This window comes from Bactrocera oleae, chromosome 4 (assembly GCF_042242935.1).
Source record: "Bactrocera oleae isolate idBacOlea1 chromosome 4, idBacOlea1, whole genome shotgun sequence".
In the NCBI taxonomy this organism is placed as follows: Eukaryota; Metazoa; Arthropoda; class Insecta; order Diptera; family Tephritidae; genus Bactrocera; species Bactrocera oleae.
Genome location: NC_091538.1, coordinates 21,395,698 through 21,416,474, shown reverse-complemented (window position 1 = coordinate 21,416,474; position 20,777 = coordinate 21,395,698). Strand labels below are relative to the sequence as shown.

At 34.1% G+C, this 20,777-nt stretch overlaps 1 protein-coding gene and 3 non-coding genes across 16 annotated transcripts in view; 2 read left to right on the top strand and 2 right to left on the bottom strand.

Annotated features, from left to right (window-relative positions):
* The first annotated feature begins 576 nt into the window (after positions 1-576).
* TRNAF-GAA (transfer RNA phenylalanine (anticodon GAA)) lies at positions 577-649 on the top strand. The gene has a single exon. It is a non-coding gene; the product is annotated as a tRNA-Phe (tRNA).
* Positions 650-1,129: 480 nt separating this feature from the next.
* On the bottom strand, positions 1,130-1,202 carry TRNAF-GAA (transfer RNA phenylalanine (anticodon GAA)). The gene has a single exon. It is a non-coding gene; the product is annotated as a tRNA-Phe (tRNA).
* A 4,604-nt stretch (positions 1,203-5,806) lies between these two features.
* TRNAF-GAA (transfer RNA phenylalanine (anticodon GAA)) lies at positions 5,807-5,879 on the top strand. Its single transcript has one exon. It is a non-coding gene; the product is annotated as a tRNA-Phe (tRNA).
* Positions 5,880-7,475: 1,596 nt separating this feature from the next.
* Positions 7,476-20,777, bottom strand: part of LOC106614518 (3'-5' exonuclease Snipper) — a 29,452-nt gene continuing 16,150 nt past the window's right edge. For 3 of the 13 annotated variants that reach the window (XM_014230307.3, XM_070107629.1, XM_070107628.1), the window contains 3 exons: positions 9,885-10,313; positions 8,578-8,774; positions 7,476-8,520 (listed from right to left, as the gene is read on the bottom strand). In XM_014230307.3, coding sequence (XP_014085782.2) covers positions 7,946-8,520; positions 8,578-8,774; positions 9,885-10,216 — 1,104 coding nt within the window. In that variant the 5' untranslated portion in view covers positions 10,217-10,313 and the 3' untranslated portion in view covers positions 7,476-7,945. Of the gene's footprint in view, positions 8,521-8,577; positions 8,775-8,899; positions 9,100-9,884; positions 10,314-10,799; positions 10,869-10,891; positions 11,524-20,777 lie in introns of those variants that run through there. The other 10 variants (XM_036369192.2, XM_070107630.1, XM_014230306.3 and 7 more) reach the window with 6 other exon arrangements.

Here is a 20,777-nt window from a genome sequence, read left to right as displayed (position 1 = left end):
TTGTAAAATCGAATAATAAATGTGAGTTTTATAACGTTATTGGTGTGACTAATGTTTTTCGTGCACATGCTTTATTTAATTTAATTTGTTATTTAATTTGATACCATTTGGCATTTTTAGTAATTTAATGTCAAAAGTGCATTTTTTCTTGATAGGTTTGGCACGACAAAATCCCTTAAAAATCTGTCTTACATGTAACCTTTATTAAAATATGAAAAACAAATTTGAGGTTTTAAAGGTGAGGTTGTTTTGGCAAAAGTCTTTGAATATGGATAATAAGTTCTTTACTTGTTTATAGTAATTTAATACGTTGGATTGACAAACGTATAATTTTTTTAAATAAAACTTATTAGATTTATATATTATATTATAAGAATATAATCATAATTGTTATGTATTTGAACGAATCTGACTGTTTTTTATCAATAACTATTTAAATTACACAGTCTAGATACATATGTGCGTATAAATTCTATATTCACCACAGTCCGCAGAATACATTAGATATTGTTAAGAGTGGCAGGACAGGAATTTGACGAATCCATTATAAATCTCACCTGGCAAAAATAAATAAGGGCCGAAATAGCTCAGTTGGGAGAGCGTTAGACTGAAGATCTAAAGGTCCCCGGTTCAATCCCGGGTTTCGGCAACCGAACCTTTTTATTTGTCAAATCAATTGTAATGCATCAAATTAGAAAGCAATTGTTAATGATGCGAAATGTTTACAACACTCTAAGCAGTTAAGATTCGTCACGCCTTTGGTCGTTGAGCTTTTCAGCTCTTCTGTCCGGTCAAAAAAATGTCCGAACTAAGTTCACCAGTTTACAAGAATAGAAACAAGGTTGGTAAAAGTAGAAATGCTGCTACCTTTTTTGGAATGCCTTCGAGAGCAAAATAAATTCACTTATGTCATTAGGACGGAAAAAAAGAATTTGCTTACAATTCTATGCAAGTTTGACATATTGGTTTGTTCATAAAATAACGGATCGCTCTAGTGACTCCATCATTCTCATTTATAACTGTAAGATATAAAAAATTAAGGCTACCACTCGGTATTTTGTACTAAATTTTGAATAATATAATATTTAAATTACCGAAAAAGATAAAAAACAAATAAAAAATTAGAAGCTGCCGAAACCCGGGATTGAACCGGGGACCTTTAGATCTTCAGTCTAACGCTCTCCCAACTGAGCTATTTCGGCAATTGTAAGATTTTGTACAGAGAGCTTTTTTGTTTCCCGAGACTGAAAAAATCAGATTGGTGCATGTGCACATGTATTTCTAAAAGTTTGTACACAAACCAACTAAAAACAAGTAAGGAAGGGCTAAGTTTGGATGTAACCGAACATTTTATACTCTCGCAAAGTCAAATGGTATACTCGTTTTAGATTTCTTTGTGGATCTTCCGCCTTGTTCTATGTTGACCGATATTTTCGGTAAAATGTCAGCTATAGCCACTGGGGTCCACATATTCATTACCTAGGGGCTTGAACAGTTTTGACTCGATTAAAACAATTTTTGTTCACAAAGTGGCATACTTTAAACGTATTATTCACGCAAAGTTTTACGCCGATATAATCATTGTTGCTTTATTTACATACTGGAAAGTGAAAACATCAGGTGGAATTTAAAATGCCGTTATATGGGAAATAGGCGTGGTTGTAATCCGTTTTCGCCCATTTTCGTACTATAATATAGATATATGAGAAGAATAATATGTACCGAATTTAGTTGAAATCGGTTAAACAGAAGCAAAATATGGGTTTTCACCTAAAAGTGGGCGGTGCCACGCCCACTATATAATTTTGAACGTGGTTCCTATAAAGTCATCTCATACCATCCCAGAGATAAAAAGTTAATGTCTCTGGCTTGTTTAGTGCTTGATTTATCGCGCATTTAGTAGTTCTTAACAGTACCGTTATATGGGGAATGGGCGGGGTTGTCACCCATTTTTACACCGTAGATAGAGGTGTTGAAAACATTTGTTCTCAGAGAATTTTGTTATTATAGCTTTAGCAGTTTAGGAGATATGCACATTAAACCTATTAGGTTAATGCGATCCTGTGTGTCAAATACCAGCCTTGTATCTTATTGTGGAGCTTAGTTATGATAATTTATTTGTTTTTGATTAAAGGCGTTTTGTGGAAGTGGCAGTGGTCCGATTACGCCCATCTGCAATACCAACCGTCTTACGGTATCAAGAAACATGTGTACCAAGTTTCATAAAGATATCTCAATTTTTGCTCAACTTACAGCTTGCACAGACGGACGGACGGACGGACAGTCACTCGGATTTCAAATCGTCTCTTCATCCTGATCATTTATATATATATAACCCTATATCTAACTCGATTACTTTTATGTGATACAAACAACCGTTAGGTGAACAAAACTATTATACTCTGTAGCAACAGGATTCGAGAGTATAAAAAACGTTAATTTCCTGCCAACAGTTTGCATCCAACAAAAAGCATTTTGATAGATCTTTCTAGTCACGTTGTTTGATATACACAACCTTTAAATCAAATTAGGGTTACTTAATAAGGAAACATGATCCTTTATAAACTTGGTGGTCCGATAGAAGAAAAGAGCATGTAAAAAATTTCTGATCGATATTTCAAAAATTCAGGTAATAGTTCGCGTATATGCAGACAGAAGGCAAGCATTCAATTTTATAATATTAATAAGGATTAAATACAAAATATACTTTTTACGAATTGTGAAAAGAAATTTTGGCAGATTATATCTGTTTGTAGAATTAATGTGAAAATTGAAAAAAAAAATGATTGTGTGTCGAAAAATTTCAAAATGTAACAAAACAAAAATGCACCAAAAGCGTAGACACGACAGACAAAATTGGGGGTTTCTGGTTACCACCTCCCACAAGAAGATGATCAGCTTAACGAGCTAAGTCGATTTAGCCATGCCCGATCAAACTCAAGTCTTTGTATGGAATTTTTTTTTTGAAATTTAAAATTTTTTCATGAAATTTTGCCCAGATTTTATTAAAATTATCGGTACGCTCTCCGAACATATTGTTCAGATTGGATAACTATAGCATATAGCTGCCATTCAAACTGACTGATCAAAATCAAAAAATCACTTTCATGCTATAAAAAATGTACCTGTAAACAGTATTACAGCTTTGGTGCAACCGAAGTTAACGTTTTTTCTTGTTTGTTATTACGAACTACAGCTAAGTTCCGTTGAAGTATCATTAATTTTGTTACCGAAAAACGTGAAGATTTGACAGGTAACTAAGAATATAGAGCAGAATATATTTACGAAAAGTAAATGATCACGAAAGGGTAGGGAAACAATTAAACTGCCGTTAGTTTAGATTTATATTACAATGACGGAAATGTTGAGGCTAAAGCTGATGTATTGCGCATACAAAAAATCCTTCGTGATACTCTAAATTCATTGGAACTTCCTAAGGCTAAGTAAGCTAACTGGGAACATCATACAAAGACTATTGTTGAAGCTGTCGAGAGGTAGCAGAAGAGTAGAATATAGGACATCTTCTATGTGAATGCTAAGCTTTGTATAGGAAACGAATCGCAACTATCGGTCGAGGATTTCTCGACGATGTTTCGAAGGTTTCACAAATAAAACTTTTTGAATTAATGAACTTCATCAGAAGCATATGGTGGTTCAGACATGACATAATAGGGAGAGGGATTTTAGTCCCGGTGGTTTCAAAATGCAGTGGATATGATTTTATAATTGGGCTAACGCAATCTTCGATTTCTGTTGTTGTTAAGAATATTGTATTGATTCCTTATGTCCGCACAAAATCCCACATTGTTGTTTTTTCTATATATTTGTACAAAATAATAGATTAACAAGTAGAGAATTGTATAAAGTCAACTGGAAGTTCGAAAATCTTTATATTAGGTATATGGGGCTAAGAGAAGTTTTGATCCGGTTCAACCCATTTTTTACACGAGGGTATATTATTATCAAAAAAACATTTTCCCCGAATTTCAATTATACAACTCAAAAATTGCCCGTTATTTCCGGCAAAAAGACACCATAAGCTCTGGGGTCTACTTTTCCGATATCTGGGAGCTTGAATAGTTATGGACTGATTTTGACAATTTTTGTACCTGAGATGGCATACCTTAAGGGAAATATTCGCGCAAATTTTTGTCCCGATATATTATTTAGTGCTTGATTTGTATACTGGAAAGTGAAAAAATGAGATGGAATTTAAAGTTTTGTAAATGGAATATAGGCGTGATTTTTATCCGATTTCGCCCATTGCACTGTAACGTGTTAAAATAATTTTATGGATCAATTTGATTGAAATTGGTTTAGTAAGTTCGGAGATATGTGATTTCATGCCCATTGTCCAATTTTGATGCCTGGTCCAAAAAGCCCTCTTGTGCCATTTTAGATATGGGCGTGGTTATTATCCAATTTCACCAATTTTCATACTTTCGTAAGAGGTGTCAAAATGGTATGTCCTGTGCAAATTTGGGTGATGAATAGTGTTAGAGATAAATACATTAAACCTATCAGGCAGCGGGTCCACGCCCACGAGCTCGTCCTCACTTTTTCTTCAAGGAACACGTGTACCAAGTTTTATTAAGATATCTTAATTTTGGATGGACTGACGGACAGTTACTCGGACTTCAACTCGTCTCATTATCCTCATCATTTAAATACATATGTACATATATATAAGCCTATATCTAACTCTATTATTTTTAGGTGATAAAAACAACCCTTAGGTGAACAAAACTATTATACTCTGTAGCAACAAGTTGCAAGAGTATAAAAATGGTTTAAATTTATTTTAAAAAGGTTATTTATTTATTCGTTTTCCATTCTCTATTAGTATTTGTCCAAAATAAATGAATATATACAAACATTTGTAAGTATGTAACAGATGGTGATTTTTACACAAACATTTACTCAAAATTATAGATTCTTGTATATGTGCGAAATTGCAAACTTAAGTTTATTTTCAGTTTTTGGCATTTTTGACCATAATTAAACAGAATAAATATATTTTTATAGTGTATTTATAATGCGTTTACAAATTTAAAACTTCAAACTAACCATGCCAAATAGGTTGAAATTGAATTTTAGTTGACAGTTCTTGTCCGCGTTACCAACACAATTTATACTTAAGCGAAAATATGATATTGTAATGGATTACTCGATAAATCGTCTACCTTGTAACTCACTCTGGAGTTTGACCACTGGATTGTTAAATAAAAGTCCCAATTTAATGGCTACACACTTAACTTCATTTCTAATTTCAACAACTTAACACTTATTGCTCGTTATTCGAGCTTACAACTTCTTACTTATGTCTTAATTGCTCTTAGAACTGTGCTTGCTGCATACTCCGACAGCCCTTATACAGTAAATTTTTAACAAAACATTGCTTCTAGAATATTCTGGCAACTACGAATTCGCTGTCTAGTTGCTTCTGGCAATTTATCGTAGGTTCGATTTTGTTCTATCATCCGTGCTCGTCACAATATGTTATATATGTACATAAATCAAATATATAGATGTTAGCTTGTGACGATTAAATAGAACACCCCTACTGTTCTTGTTCTTGGTCCGGTTAATGATTTATCTTGATTTAAGTAACTCGTTCATAGATTATTGAACGATTTTACAAGAAAGTCTTTTGTTTTTGCATAAGCTGAGATGGAATTTTAAAGCTATGGTGAGCATATTACAAATTGTGTGTTTTCAGTTAGTCATAATTTATAATTTCTAAATACACAAGTTAACTAAATCCAACCTTTTGGTATAGAAATCTTTTGGCATATTATAAATATATGCCGAAATAGCTCAGTTGGGAGAGCGTTAGACTGAAGATCTAAAGGTCCCCGGTTCAATCCCGGGTTTCGGCAATCATGAATTTTTTATTTTTGTTTTTTTGAATTTGAAACCACAACATAGTAAAGTCATAAAATTTTAAATATTTCTGTTTTTACGTAACACTTTTGCGAAGGCGATTCACTTTAGTTAGAGCATCTAAATTATTATTATACCTGAACAGGGAATATTAAGTTTGGCACAAAGTTTGTAACAATCAGAAACAAACGCGGAGATTATATAAAATATATAATATAATATAATATAACCCAACGATTACCCTCCTCCCGCCCAACCGCCGCGAGGGGCGCAATCCGCATACGTGCGGAATTGGCCGAGTCAGAAAAGGCAAGAGAGTTTTTTAAGTGTTGAGATCTAAAACTGCTCAGCTACAGAAACAAAAATTTCAACAGCCAAGATTTAAAGTTACAATATAATAAATTGTTACATTTTCATTTATTAAGAGAAAACATTAAAGTCTTTTTAATTTTGAAAAGTGAGTCAGATAAGTCAAATGTGCTGGAATGAGAATTAAAATCATGACATATACGGCGGAATGGCTCGTTTAGTTCAAAAATATCTCTGTTTTTGAGATATCGATCGACGATGAAATTTTACACACTCCGTTTTCTCCCCATGACGTTGATTTGTTGCAACCGCCGATATCGGTCCGCTACAGTATATATAGCTGCCAAACTGAACTTCACGAAAACAAATTATTGTCGCTATAATATCCGAATAATTTTTTCAGATCGGATCACTTTATCATATAGCTGCCATACAAAGTGATCAAAATCAATTTTTTACTTGACGAGATATTTTCTTAAAATTTGACATAGAATATGGTCCAAGATAACGCTAAAATCTTCAAAAAAATTTCTTGTATTTAAACTTCTTTATTTGTAAAACTGTATAATAATAATTCGGATTCTAACTCTGGTGCTACCGAAGTTAACGTGTTTTTTCGGCTTAAGGCATATTAAGAGAGCGTCCACTACCCTATCCATGTGAAAGAACTCGATATGGCCCGTTTTAATAGTCGTGTATAGCTAACCGCAACTGGCACAAATTTATACGCGGCCAAGCCCGTCAAGTAGGTAGGATACACAAAAAAAAATGTAAATATAGTTACCATCACAGCAAAACAGCCCAACAATATGCAATATCATAAAGTTAACTTTAGAAAATGACACCTATGAAACCGGAACCGGACACGAATTATGTTGTTGCATCTAAGAAAGTTGTCACTTTCTCCTTTCGAAAATCATAATAAAACACTTTTTTTTATTGAATTCATATTTATAGTACATTTATTGTACCGTAATAATATATTTTTTCGCGCATATAAAATGTATATGTATCAAAATTGCAGTTTTTTTCTAAAACTCTTGTTTCAGAATCTTAATCCATTTCTATGCTATAATTAACGTTTACACTAATAAGTTAATGCATGTAGTTGAGCTGTAATAACTTATATTTAAAAAATAATAAATGATTTGGGAAACATTAAAGTACGTACTTCTTACTGAAAGGATAAAAAAATAAGGTTTTCAAAAAAAAAATCACAAGTACAAAAAACCTAAAAATGAATACATACATAAAGAAAGAAAATACAAAAACAATAATAAAAGTGATTTTTTCAATATTTTGATATAAATATTAAATATATTGATGGTTAAAATGCATTTAATAAAAAAATATTTTTCATTTCATAAACATTTTAGCGCCAGTTTCTCATATCATATAAGTAGTACAGTTCAAATATAAATGCATACATATTCTTTTTAAATCAACAATAAAATAAACAAGAACTGTAAATACATTTAAAATTAAGCTGATGTGTATCTCGACTAATTACTGAACGCTTCATTATTATTTATATTTTTTTTTTCCATTAAACATACATTCAAAATCGCACAGAATTTTAATAAATCGATATACAATGCTTAGAACAAAAAACAAAAAAATTAAATGAAAATAATAATTCAAGTCTTCCAAAAACGTGCATACATTTCATGTGGATAACATACCTAAAAAGATTCATACAAAATAAAAAAAAACATCATATTTTCTTCAACAAAACCAGCTTTCCACTCAACGCTTATAGCATGCAATTCGAGTTGAGTTGATATGGCACGAGGTCCTTAGTTATAGCTAGCGGCGCGCCATCACATGCCATCTTATACGCCAGTGCCGCCAAATTGCGGGCGTCATCTTGGCCCGAGTGTTGACGCCCCTCAAATGTGAGGCCGACATGCGATATGGCATCGGCAAAGTTTAACGGCTTATATTTGTACCACGCACGAAAAACGGCACGTAAATCGATCCACTGATTGAAATAGGAAGGTTTCTTCAGCCTTTTACGCTGACACTCTTTTGCCAAACAAATACCGAAATCCCAATCGGTCCAGCTGACAAACGCGCAATTGCCAATCATTTTATCCTTGGACATTTTGGGAAGTTGTAAATTTCGTGCGCGTAACTCTTTGCGCAACCATTCTTGGAACATCATAATGGCCGTTTGCAATGGCATGCCATTATCGACCATTTGCTGTTTGATGCCAGTAAGTTCGGTGCAGTAAGCGCTCAGTTTCGGCGATTCAATTGGCATGACATATTTATGGAATTCGGCTTCAATTTTACCCGTTTGCATATTCATCAAAACTGCAGGAAATTCTATAAAGGAAGATATATTGTCAAAGCAACCCATAAGCAAAATTTTGTATATGTTACCTATTACTTCGGACTCACGCCATTGTGGTGGAGCTTGATCCGCCCAGCAAGTTGCTTCAAAATCGATGCAGATTAGATATTTGTAACGCTGCGTTGATAATTGCGACTTACTTCGCTTAGTTAAGTAACTGGATGCATTGTTTTTGTCAGCCCCGTTCCCTTCATCCACGTATATGGTTTCAAGAAGACCGAGTTGCCTGTAAGAAGAAAATAAAACAAATTTAATTTAAAAACCCCTAGGCAGTTATCTAATTGTATATAAAAGTATGCATACTGTATAAAATTTATTTAAAAAAATTAATAAAATGATTGCGTTGCCTACATTTGTCTACTTTTTGCCGTAGCACACCACCATCGGCTTTTGCCGCAACACAAAACCATTGGTTTCTGTTAACGCTTTTGCAACCATTGCAGCTGCATCGACTTCAGTTAGTCCATGGAATGTCACAAATCCTTGTCCCTTCATGCGTCCCTGTTGCATGACTTTGATTTCCAAGTTATCAGCTGCTACGAAGCGCGCATAGAGCTGTTTTAGATCCTCTTCACTGACATCTTTGGCAAGATTCTTTATATACAATTTATTACTAGGCGCACCTATATGGTAATTCTTATAAATGGGGAGTGCCTCTAATTGTTCTAGTGAAAGACGCGTTGCACTTAGCTCTGATGGCAGCACATAGGTCTCAACAGGTCGCGTTATTTTTTGATGCTGTATTTTTACTGCGATTGTGCTTCTTTTACTAACCGATTTTGACTGCTCAAATACGTTTTGAGGCACATTTTTACTGGCACTGCCAGTAGTCTCACCATGTTTTTGTTTTTGCAGTGCTGTTTGCAATAGCTGGCGTGCTCTTTTTTTATATTGCTTCTCAAGCTCTTCTGCTGCTTTGCGTTTCAGTTGATTTTTTTCTGCTACATGTATTTTTTTTGACTTGACATCATCTTCTTCGGAAGATTCCAATTCGGATTCTGATTTCCCATCAACTATTTTAGTTGCTTCAGATAGTATTTCACAATCATCACTTACAGCCACAGCTGATGGATCCTCGATTGTTTGCGTACCAACATCACGTGGCCATAGCTTGCTTAAACACATACCTGTCGGCTTATCGCCAAATGGTGGCTCCAAATTCATACGGTTCATCAGATGCAGCACTTGTGTGTAAAAACGTGTGTTACTCATTAAAGCAATGCTAATGGCATCTAATATATCTGGTGTAATACGTGGATAGGCATATTTAAGATAAGGCGGTGGCGGTTGTACAAAATTTAATTTTGCATCGCAAGCAAAAAGCTGCGACACGTACTTGCTGATTTGTGGCAATGCAGCCTCATTGCTTGGATGTAACTTGGTCTGCGTCGCTTTGCTGGAGGTCGTTGCTTTCGCAATTTTAGTAGTTGTAACAGGTATCACATTTTTGCGAAAGACGGATACATTCAGTTGTTTACCAGGCTTAATCTCCAACTGCTGCAGCTGCTCCAAAACGGTTTGTGCGGATTGTTCATTTTCGTAAGTGAGCAGCACGCGTCGCCGGCCAAATGGTTTTACTTCTTTCGCTGCCGATGGTAATACCGTTGTTATATCACTTATGGATCTTGGTATATTCTTTACTATAAGTATCGATTTAGAATCACTCATGTTTATTTTTTATCTTATATTGAAAAAGCCGAATTTGCACAAGGCAAAGAAACAAATGTCAAACGAATCAGCTGCATCTCAGGGTTGCATGTGTTAGCTAACGATTAGAGAAAAAGGGTAGTAACAACTTATTAATACCACTCATTTATTTTCTCTTTACTAAGAGAGAAATAAATATTTAAGAGTTGAGTAATAATTTAAAATATAAACAATGTATTTTATTATTATTTATTTTTAAGAAATACACATATCCACACAGATGTTTGCAATACATATACAATAACAAACTTTCAAATGGTACGTAAGCAAGTATAAATAATACACCTGCGTACATATGTCCATATAGAAATGTTTATTTTATTGACATTTTCTGGAAACTATAACTTTATATCTGCCATTGCTTCACGTGTAAAAAAAATATAATTAAAAATTAATTATATTCAGAAGCAAATTAAATTAACTTTAAAAAACACAATCAAGTTTTGTCAGTTAGAACTCACTCTAATATATATTGTACTAGAAATCTAGGATTAGGGTATTATTCTTAACTAAAATTATTAAATTATATTTACATTTACATTACCATTGACGTGACTACCACACGATTGGTGGTGGACTTGAATGTAGAAAGATTTTTCCTAACAACAGTCACCTGTCAACAGACAACAAAAATTTAATTCTTTGAAAATTCGCTCAAGTCCAAAATTTCAACTGGACCTAAGGTGCATGTATCCAATTATAATAATTAATTTAAATAATAAACCTTGAATAATGCGCTCGTATAACAAATCGCATGGCATTAAGTAATGAAATCCAAAAGAAAATAATTAATGTTTAAAGATTATTTTGTAATCTTTATCGTCTTTGAAAGCACACTGTCTGAGCTCTTTGTTTGCTTCTTAGAACTATTTTTCTATAAAGGCTATTGTTGCAATTGCACTTATCTGCCACCATGGCAGCGACTAATTGCCACCAATCCCGCTGCACTTTTTTCATAATTCTCTATTTAAAGAAAAACAAAAAAAAAAAATGAATTGCCTACAACGCTGTTTGGAAAAGCATTCTTACAATAACATACACCCAGATGCATATATACATATGGGAATATTGATAGTATATGTATATATATGTATGTATATGGATAGATGTGTACATACGGGATATTGCTTACCAACCTCCTTCATCGCAGCAGCCTTTTGTTGTTATTGATGTATAATTGCGTTGTAACAGCACTTTTGTGTGGTGGGGTAGGTTGGGGGTAATGATATTGACCGAAGATGGTGCGGTACGGCAGACGATGTTGGCGTCTATGAAAATCAGCCATAAATAGCTTAGAGCAAACAACAAAAATAATAACAAAATACACAATAACAAAAACAGCAACAACCAGAACTTTCAGAAAGCTTGCAAGTAACAACAAAAATCAGCAATACTAACAAAAACAACAATCAAGTAACATTTGGGTTGGCTGTCAGGTCATAACCGACATAAACCGCTTTGCGACGGTTTATTTTATGTGCGAGCGTGGAGCTTGAAAAAAAATAAACACCAAGAGGAGGGCTAGCAACATTAGCTGCACCGCAACCAACCCGCCGCCAATCAGTTGCTGCCGCCGCAGCCGTTCAGATTGAACACGTTGTACTTGAGCAGAATTTCAGATTCCAGCGGCTCGCTTACAGCGTCATACAGAGTTATGCATAGATTCTGAATTAAGATTTCAATTAAATGCAAGATTTCCATATTCAACTCGCCGGGCAGTGTAGAGGTGGGAGAGTGAAGCGGCTCAAATTTATGTGTATTATCTTGGAGTGGAGCTTGTTGTGAGATAGTCGCTGGGTTTATGCGTAAATATGCCGATAATAACATATTCAATCCAATGAAACCTACATTCATACATACATATACATGTAACATTTTATAAGAAAAGTTTGTTTTTACATAATGTTCGAACTTCACCATTTTCAACGTAGACCTTTTTTGGGAAAATTAATTACGTTTTTTAAATGAACCTACATACATATATGTATTGTCTTTCTCGAACAATTTCAATGAAATCGTCATATGACTTATGTTTTTAGATAGTTTTGTCAACTCGGATCATCTCATGGGTCACATAAGAGTTCCCCTTTAATGTCTTCTCAGGTCTCAGTAGCGATCTCTAAGCCATCATACCGACCTTTTGGGTCTGCATCATTCTAACCGTCACATCATTTGTCTATTTGGTTTCACCCTGGGAATCGATTCTATTCTTAAAAGCACGTTGAGGTCTTCTAGGAGCTTACTTGAACATGGAAGAGTTTATCTTTTTTCTTTAGGTGTACGTCTTGTTGACATTAGAAAATTAGAGTTGCTTAGCAATTCTTGGTCGAACAACTAACGTTTTTTATTAAGAGCATATTTCAAACATACATCTATATCTTACATATGAAAATTTTAAATCCCTGCTCAGATGAAATGTACACAAACTTTAGCGGCCGATTCATGCACAATATATTAATATTATTGGCACAAGACTCGATTTCTACCAGTTGGCCTATATTTTCGATGTATTTTCGGTAATGGTCCGGGAATTCGTAAACATAAGTCTCTTGGTTTAGTTCATCAATTTATAATAGTGTTTATATTGATTTAGTACATCATTTTGTAGTAGATCTACAATCATAATCCAACTTTTTCGATTTCCGGAAGAATAATTGAAACTATTACTTTTTTATAGTCCTGTTATTGTGATTTATAGTTACTCATTAACTAACTAACCGTAAATCTCAAACGCACATGTCTATTTTGACAGTTGTCAATTTCATGTCAATTGCATAACAAATAAGGTTCTTTATGCACACTTATCTCGTTTCCTTATTCTGACAATGTTTAGTCAAACCTTCATAGGTATTTATCTCTAAATAACAAATACCTTATATTAAACATAAAAGATATGATCTAATTATAAATGCAGTATCTCAAAAGGAGTGCAATAATAAAGTAAAAACATTAACAAAGTTATAACAGACTTGTTTTAATATACAAAAGGAGTTTGTATTTTATATCGCTTTTTCCTTCTCCTATAAACTTATGAAAAGTAGATGTGTACCAGGTGTACCGGTATTAAATAAGCGCTCTTTTGTGAAAATGAAATACTAATTTTGAATGGGAAATTAAAAAAAAAAATTATTCAAAGTATTGACCTTTGCATTTTAATCGTTTTGACCACCTTTTTGGCAATTTGTGGATATCATGCCAATAGAAATGTTCGCCTTTTAAAGCAAATCAGACACCCAATTTTCGACTTCTGCCTAGGAATCGAAGTGCTGCTTAGCCAATGTCCGTCCCATCGATGAAAACGAATGGTAAACGAAAGGGGCCAAGTCTGCTGAATACGGCGGGTGGGGCAGCAATTCTTAGCCAAGTACTTTGATTGTATCCTGACCGATTTTGTTTTGTGTGTAGGTGCATTGTCGTGTAATAAAAATTACCTTGCTGGGACTTCTGGCCCATTCTGGTTGTCTTTCGATCAATGCATGGTTCAAATTGATCATTTGTTGCCTTAATCGATTATATTAACAGTTTCACCAGGTTTTAGAAGCTCATGATATACCACACCCTTCGTATCCCACCAAACACAGAGCATTGCCTTCTTACCAAATCGATCAGTTTGTGCAGTCGATATTGATGGTTGTCCCAGATTAACCCATGATTTTCTCCATTTTCCACACTTTTGGGTCTTTCCCATAGCTTTCAAATGGTCTGAAATTGTTTGTTTTGCAACTGCCATTTGCTTTTAAATCAAAGTATCATCTTCATTCAATATTCCAGTTAGGCGTCTTCAAACTTTTTTGGTGGCCTTCCATGTTCTTCAATTCTCACATAAAAATCATTATCTCTGTACCGTTGAAACCATCTTCTTCATGTTGCTTCTGGTAGAGCATGATCTCCTTATGGTTCGACAAGCATTCGATGCGACTATGCAGCACTTTTCTTCAAATTAATAAAAAAATTAATGCTTTCCGCGAATCATCGTTTTCCGGTACAAATGTAATGTTATTAAGTATGTTTTGACATCTGTCAAACATAATCAAATATCAAATCCAATTAAATAGAAAAAAAGTTAAGGCTCGTTCACAACAAATGTTCCATTCCAAAACATTTGTATCATAACGTACAGCTTCTATGTATTATTCTTGGAATGGATATGAGATCATTTCTCTTTTTTTCTACGGGTCGCCGGTTCTTTTAAGATTTTTGCAAATTATGATTTTCGAATTAACACATTTTGGTTAAAGAGCAAGAACTTTTTATCTACAAAGAGCTTTGGGGCACACAGTGCCTTGGACTTCGGATATCACTTGGTAATTAAATAAGAAAAATAAATACTAGTTTCATAAATTTTATTTTAATTTGGAGATGATGAAATTGGAAATATATGACACTTACATGTTCATTATAAATTATTTCCGAGACCAAGAGTACTATAAAAGCGTAGTTAAAACTCGTGAGTGGAAGTTTAAACACTCTTTTACATTAGTGAATATCATTTTCGGCTGATGGTCGCCTTTCGACCACATTCCCGTGGCCAAATGGCTTAATGTAAAAATCTAAAAAAAATTCAAACCGTCGAGTTGTGGTCATTTTAAGCAGAATATAAAGTTTGAATAAAAATAATGCAGAGGATCTAGGTACCGCCGGAAATGGGATAAAATGAGAACACGTTGATCAAATCGCTAATGACAATATATGAGGATTATTGAAGCCTTCTAAGGCCATTTGCTGAAAACAGTGATCTAGTTTTCAAGCGCTAGATCTTGGTGATCAAATCGGTTCAGAGATAGTCATACCAACTCACATGAATATATACTTCACTAATTTGATGTAGGCATAATAATATGCATATTTCTCGAGAGTAAGGTTGTCTAAATAAGTAATATAATTTTTAGTGGAAGAATGGACAATAATTCCTACTTCGTAAAACACCCGATTCCATCGTCATGACAGATTTATTTAACTTAAATCCCATATCACCGACATGCTTCGCATAGTTTGGAAATTCTAACGATTAATTTATAGGGCTTTGTTCGTAGCAATAGTTTAAGAAGCTTTGACTAATATACATATGTATTTATTATAAGGGATTGAGCCAGATACTTAAATATGTAACTTATGTCATTTCGATTATCTTATACTTCGTTTCTTTGGAGGATGAAGACCTTATACAGCATTTTCTATCGTTGGAACCAGAGAATACAAAGCTTTTCGGTCGAGTCCTTTTCGTTTTCACAAGTCGAAGCCATGGATTTAACACGAGCAGAGTTGAATTTCAAATTACACAGTGTAAGAAAATTCGTAAAAATAATGCCTAATCAATCGGCCCCCTTATTCTACATATTAATCGCACACAGTTACGATCATACTCACATAAAGTTAGAGTAGCTGCAATTGTTGCATTCATCGCACGACAAATGAAAGCTGAAAGAAGCCTACAACTGTCGGATCCATTGAAATCTCATGCGGCCCACGCGATTGTAGCTGCCCACTGATTAAAAGCGGGTCAACTGAGGCCAAAGTAATCACACTCGGGCAAAACATATTGCTTAAGCAACAACAACAATTCCAATAACAAAAACTGAAGTGTATAATAAAAAAATGCAACAGCCAATTGGAAGTGTACCGGTGGACAAGCTCCCGGCTGTTGCACTTTGCATATACAATGGCTGAAGCAGTACTACGGCGGGGCCCTCCTCCGCACATCAGAAAATTGCAGCTTTTAAGCTGCAAATATACGCACATATTAGTGTGTGCAACGGTAATTGCCGGAGACGCCGTGTGCGTATTGCTGGCGGCTAAGAAAAATTTCATTTGTTGCAAGCGAATACTAAAGTGTGCGTACATATGTATGCATAAATATTAATTGTTATTGTAGAATAAACTGTTCCGTCACTTATTATAGTAGATATTCGTGGTTGTTGTTGTTCTTGGTGCTCTCTAAGTCTCGTGAGTTCGGCTATTTTTAGTTCCATGCGACAATATTGTTACACTAACTAAAAAAACAACAATAAATACAAGTTACTGCTGGAGATAAACTTAGGTGTGTGCGGTGACGAGAACGGAGGATCCTAATAGCGAAATGATGCGTAGCAAGTGTGTCGGCGGGGTTAGTAGCGCCAATATTTTCCATACATGCAAATTTATGGAAAATTATCAAAAGAAAATTGTTATACAATGTCATTTATGATGTCTACCAAAGCTTTTTGTGTACATGATTCAGCCTCAATGTTTGCGATTATTCGGTAGGTCCATTATATGGCGCATAGACGTATTCGCTGGGGTTATGTTTAATTAAATAATATAATAAAAGACAATAACAAATAAAAACAAGAAAAAACGTAACCTACGACTGCACCGAAGCTATAATACCCTGAGTCGATAGCTCAAAACCTGGGAGACTAGTTTAGACAGACGGACATGGTTAAATCGGCTCAGCTCGTCATGCTGATAATTGATATAGGTATGTATTTTATAGGGTCTCCGACGTTTCCCTCTGGATGTTACAAACTTCGGGGCATTCAATGAATATAATTCCGAATTAGATCACAAAGCGTCTTTCTTACTCTTAAACGCGTCTAATATGATCGGAATAACTGGTTTCATTTAGTCAATCAATACATATTTACTAATCGTAACATATTCTTATTTATTTCTAATTTTCTATTAACAAATTTTTAAGCTTAATGCTACATGTTCAATATTTGCCGCATCACTATTTATAATAAATTGTGTTTGGAAACAAAAATTTTGAAAAATGGTTTTGTTTTTTTGTTTGTGTTATTTTTCGTAGAAAAGAAATTTCAAAGAAAACATTGGGCAAAAAAATGCTAGAAACTATTGTGAAGTATTCATCAGGTCTTTAAAAATTTAAAAATTTTTTATATAAAAAAATAGTTAATTTTTAATAAACATTACATAATTTTTAAGTTTTTTCAATTCTTATATCTTGAAATATAATATTTTGTGAAATGGACCGCGATCCATAAATATTTCGTACTAAACATTCACTAAATATCGCGTTATTAGAACGTGGTTAATAAATACTGAACGTGTAGCAGGCGCCTCATGCTTTAGTTAGTGACCGACGCCAAACCGTAGACCGTATCAGCTAATACTACCTATCTTATGAGAACGCAATGTAAATGAACACCCCCACCGCTTCTACCGACTGTAACGTGGGATATCCGCGAAAATTGGATTTTTACCCTAGAAACGAGTTGAAGTCGAGTTGCTCTCTTGCAATGCAGGGTTACCAGTCTCAATATTTTGTGGTAATTAAAAAAAAATCTTGAATATATTTGAAATATTCTTAAACTAACTCAAAATCACAGTCGAATACAATTATTTATAACTAGGTAGGCTATGTTTAATAGTTTGATTATAGTTTTGAGCTTATACATTATGAAAAATTACAAATTGAACAATGGCAACATTGGTTAAATGAAAACAACTGATTTCTACGTTGCCCTACGTTGCATAACTTTTGATAAATTTCGTTTGATACGGGCGTTAAGGGCTTATGCATAAGGAAGGTGTGTCTCGAGCACGAATGTAGATATGTATGTAAATAGATATGTGTACACAAAATAACTAATGCGCAAAAATATGTTCTTGACAATGTGACGACTTAAAGTGTGTTCAATAAGGGATGATGGCGGAAAAGTAAAAAAAACATAAGAAATACATATGTATATATGTAGGTATATGTATACACTATCCTCCGGATAATTGCACTACAAAAATTGCTCAATTTCTGGTTAAATTAACCGATACTCATTTAATTGAACAATTCGTTCAACTACAGGGATTCCGCTTTATTGGACAACCTATACCCCTATAGATTAAACCAATTTTATTTGGTATTCAACTATTTTCAATCGAACTTTTATTGGTATTGCCAATCTAAAAAGTGAAGATTCGAAAGACACTTTAACCGCTGAATAGTTTGAAACGAGAAAAAGAACCAATTTAATTTAGTTATTGCTCACAAAATGGTGAATAATTATTAAAATGGGCATCAGTTCTGTTTTATATTACGATGACTAAAATATTCGGGTCAAAATTAATGTGCTGCGCATAAGAAAAAGCCTTCGAGATCACTCAAATCTATTCGAACTTCCTAATCAAAGCCAAAGTTTTATTGACCATTTAATTTGGGTTTAAATAATGTTTAATGCAGATTATTAGATTATTTTCGTTTAAACGAGGAATCATGTGGTTGTTTACTATACGAGATTAAGGAACGTTACTACAAACTCTCCATTTCCTTGCTGCCGGTATTTATGAAGAATGCATTTTAAATGATTCTAACTTTGGGCTGAAGCAACCTTCGATATCTATGGTTGTTACTAAATCTGCTTTTAAATATTATGAACACCATATTTGTGTCCATAAAGCAAAAAGTGCAAAAACCATATTCCTGGGAGTAGTAGATTGTATCGACTCTTTATGTTCGAAGCCACGGTCCCTTAATTTTATTTTAATGTTTCCAAATTGTAGCTTGTCTTGTCCAGTTTCGCGATTTTACTTCACGAGCTCAAAAGAATGATCACCTTTCTTTGGATTTGTACATAATAACTGAATGAAAGAGTATGACCATTATGAATAAAATAGTTCTTTTTACCCATTTTCCATTTTCTATTAATATTTTTCATAAATATATTTATCAATTTTTAACTAAAACTGCTTGTTAGCTGTTGAAATTGTTGGTTGAAAACCGTAATACCAAGAAAAGTTGAAGTTAGACAACATTTCAACCGATTTTTTCTGACAGGTTGAATTGAAAACCATAATACCGAATTTCAAAATTTCAACCAACAAGCAGTTGGGTTGAAAACCGTAATAGGGCCCTAATCAATTATAAAACAATAAAGGAAGGGCTAAGTTCGGGTGTAACCGAACATTTCATACTCTTGCAGCTTGCAAGAATCAAAGCCTTCAGGTGTTAGGAAAGCTTGACTATGTATTGAAAAATGTTGCGAAACAATTCAATATTCATTATTCGACGAAATCGCAAATGGATTACCATCAAATTTGATATTTTATTAAGGTATATTATAGGTCACAGACTTAATTAGTTTTATTACTATATTTTACTTCGCGTCAGCTAAAATTATATTAACATAATTTTGAAATGAGATATATGTGATACAAACTCAACTGAAGAAGCTAAATTTAATATAATGAAATTATGTGAAACCGTCCACCAGAGGATCGCAATTCATTATATAAGGTTTGGACCAAAGTTTAGACCAATTTGACTCATATTCCCATACAATTTTTTAAGAAATTATTTTGAATTTAGTAAAGTATCAGAAAGGCGGAAATTATTATATAGGCTATATTGGAGGTAAAGAAAGAGATGGACTGATTGCATTAATTTTGATATTGTTGAGGTATACTTGAGAGCATATTTTCAAACCATTTTATAAATATATAACTCACACATTGAACAACATGTTCGGCATAAGGTTCGTTAGAATGACGAAAATCAATATATGTTGTATTTGGGACTTGGGATACATACATACATCGTAGACTTAATTCACATTAAACTTATAATACTCTAGTTTTAGTTATACGTTCAGTTAATTTGAGACACAAAGATGATAAATTTATTAAGATAGCTCAGATATTGGCCGATATATGCGGTATAAAGCAAACTGGAAGTTCGAAAATATTATATTTTAGATTAGGTATATGGGGCCTAAGGGAAATATCGACTCGATTGAATCTATTTTTGACGTAAAGGCATACTATTATCGGTAAGATCAAAATTGCAATAATTTGTATATTTGACAGATTGAACGTTATTTTCGGTTAAAAGTTACGCACTGGGGTCCCCATATTCAATAACTGGGGGCTTGAATTGTTATGGTCCGATTTTGGCAATTTTTAGACTTCACATGGTATACCTCAAAGGCACTATTTATGCAAAGTTTCACATTGCCGTAAGAAGGGTCGAAAAAATTGCCCTAAGCAAATTTGGGCCATATAGCTTAAATGGTTTGGGAGATATATACATTAATCCTATTAGGGGGCGGGGTCAAGCCTACTTTTTAAAAATTTGTCAACCATAGATGCGCCTGCTCAATGCAATTCGTTGTACTGAATAACAGCAACTGAAGTTAAGTTATGGCACTTTACAGGTTTTCGATTAATGACGTGGCAATGATCCTATTACGCCCATCTACAATACCAAACTTCTTTTGGTGTCAAGGAATATGTGCACCAAGTTTCATTAAGATATCTCAATGTTTACTCAAGTTATCGCTCACACGGACGGACAACGTCCGGTGTGTTTTACGTGAGTACCTGCCGTCGACGGCCTTACCTCACGGTGCTCAAAAGCACGGCGTATCAATACAATGCGTTGATCAGCGCCCCGAAAATGCCAGGTATTTTTCAGTACCGATTGGTAGTGTGGAATGGACACACTACACACCTTGGTGGGGTTCGAGGCCTATCTAAAACATCTGCCGTACTTTGGGTCCGGCACCCGGTTGCTGTGCAACTCCAGGAAATA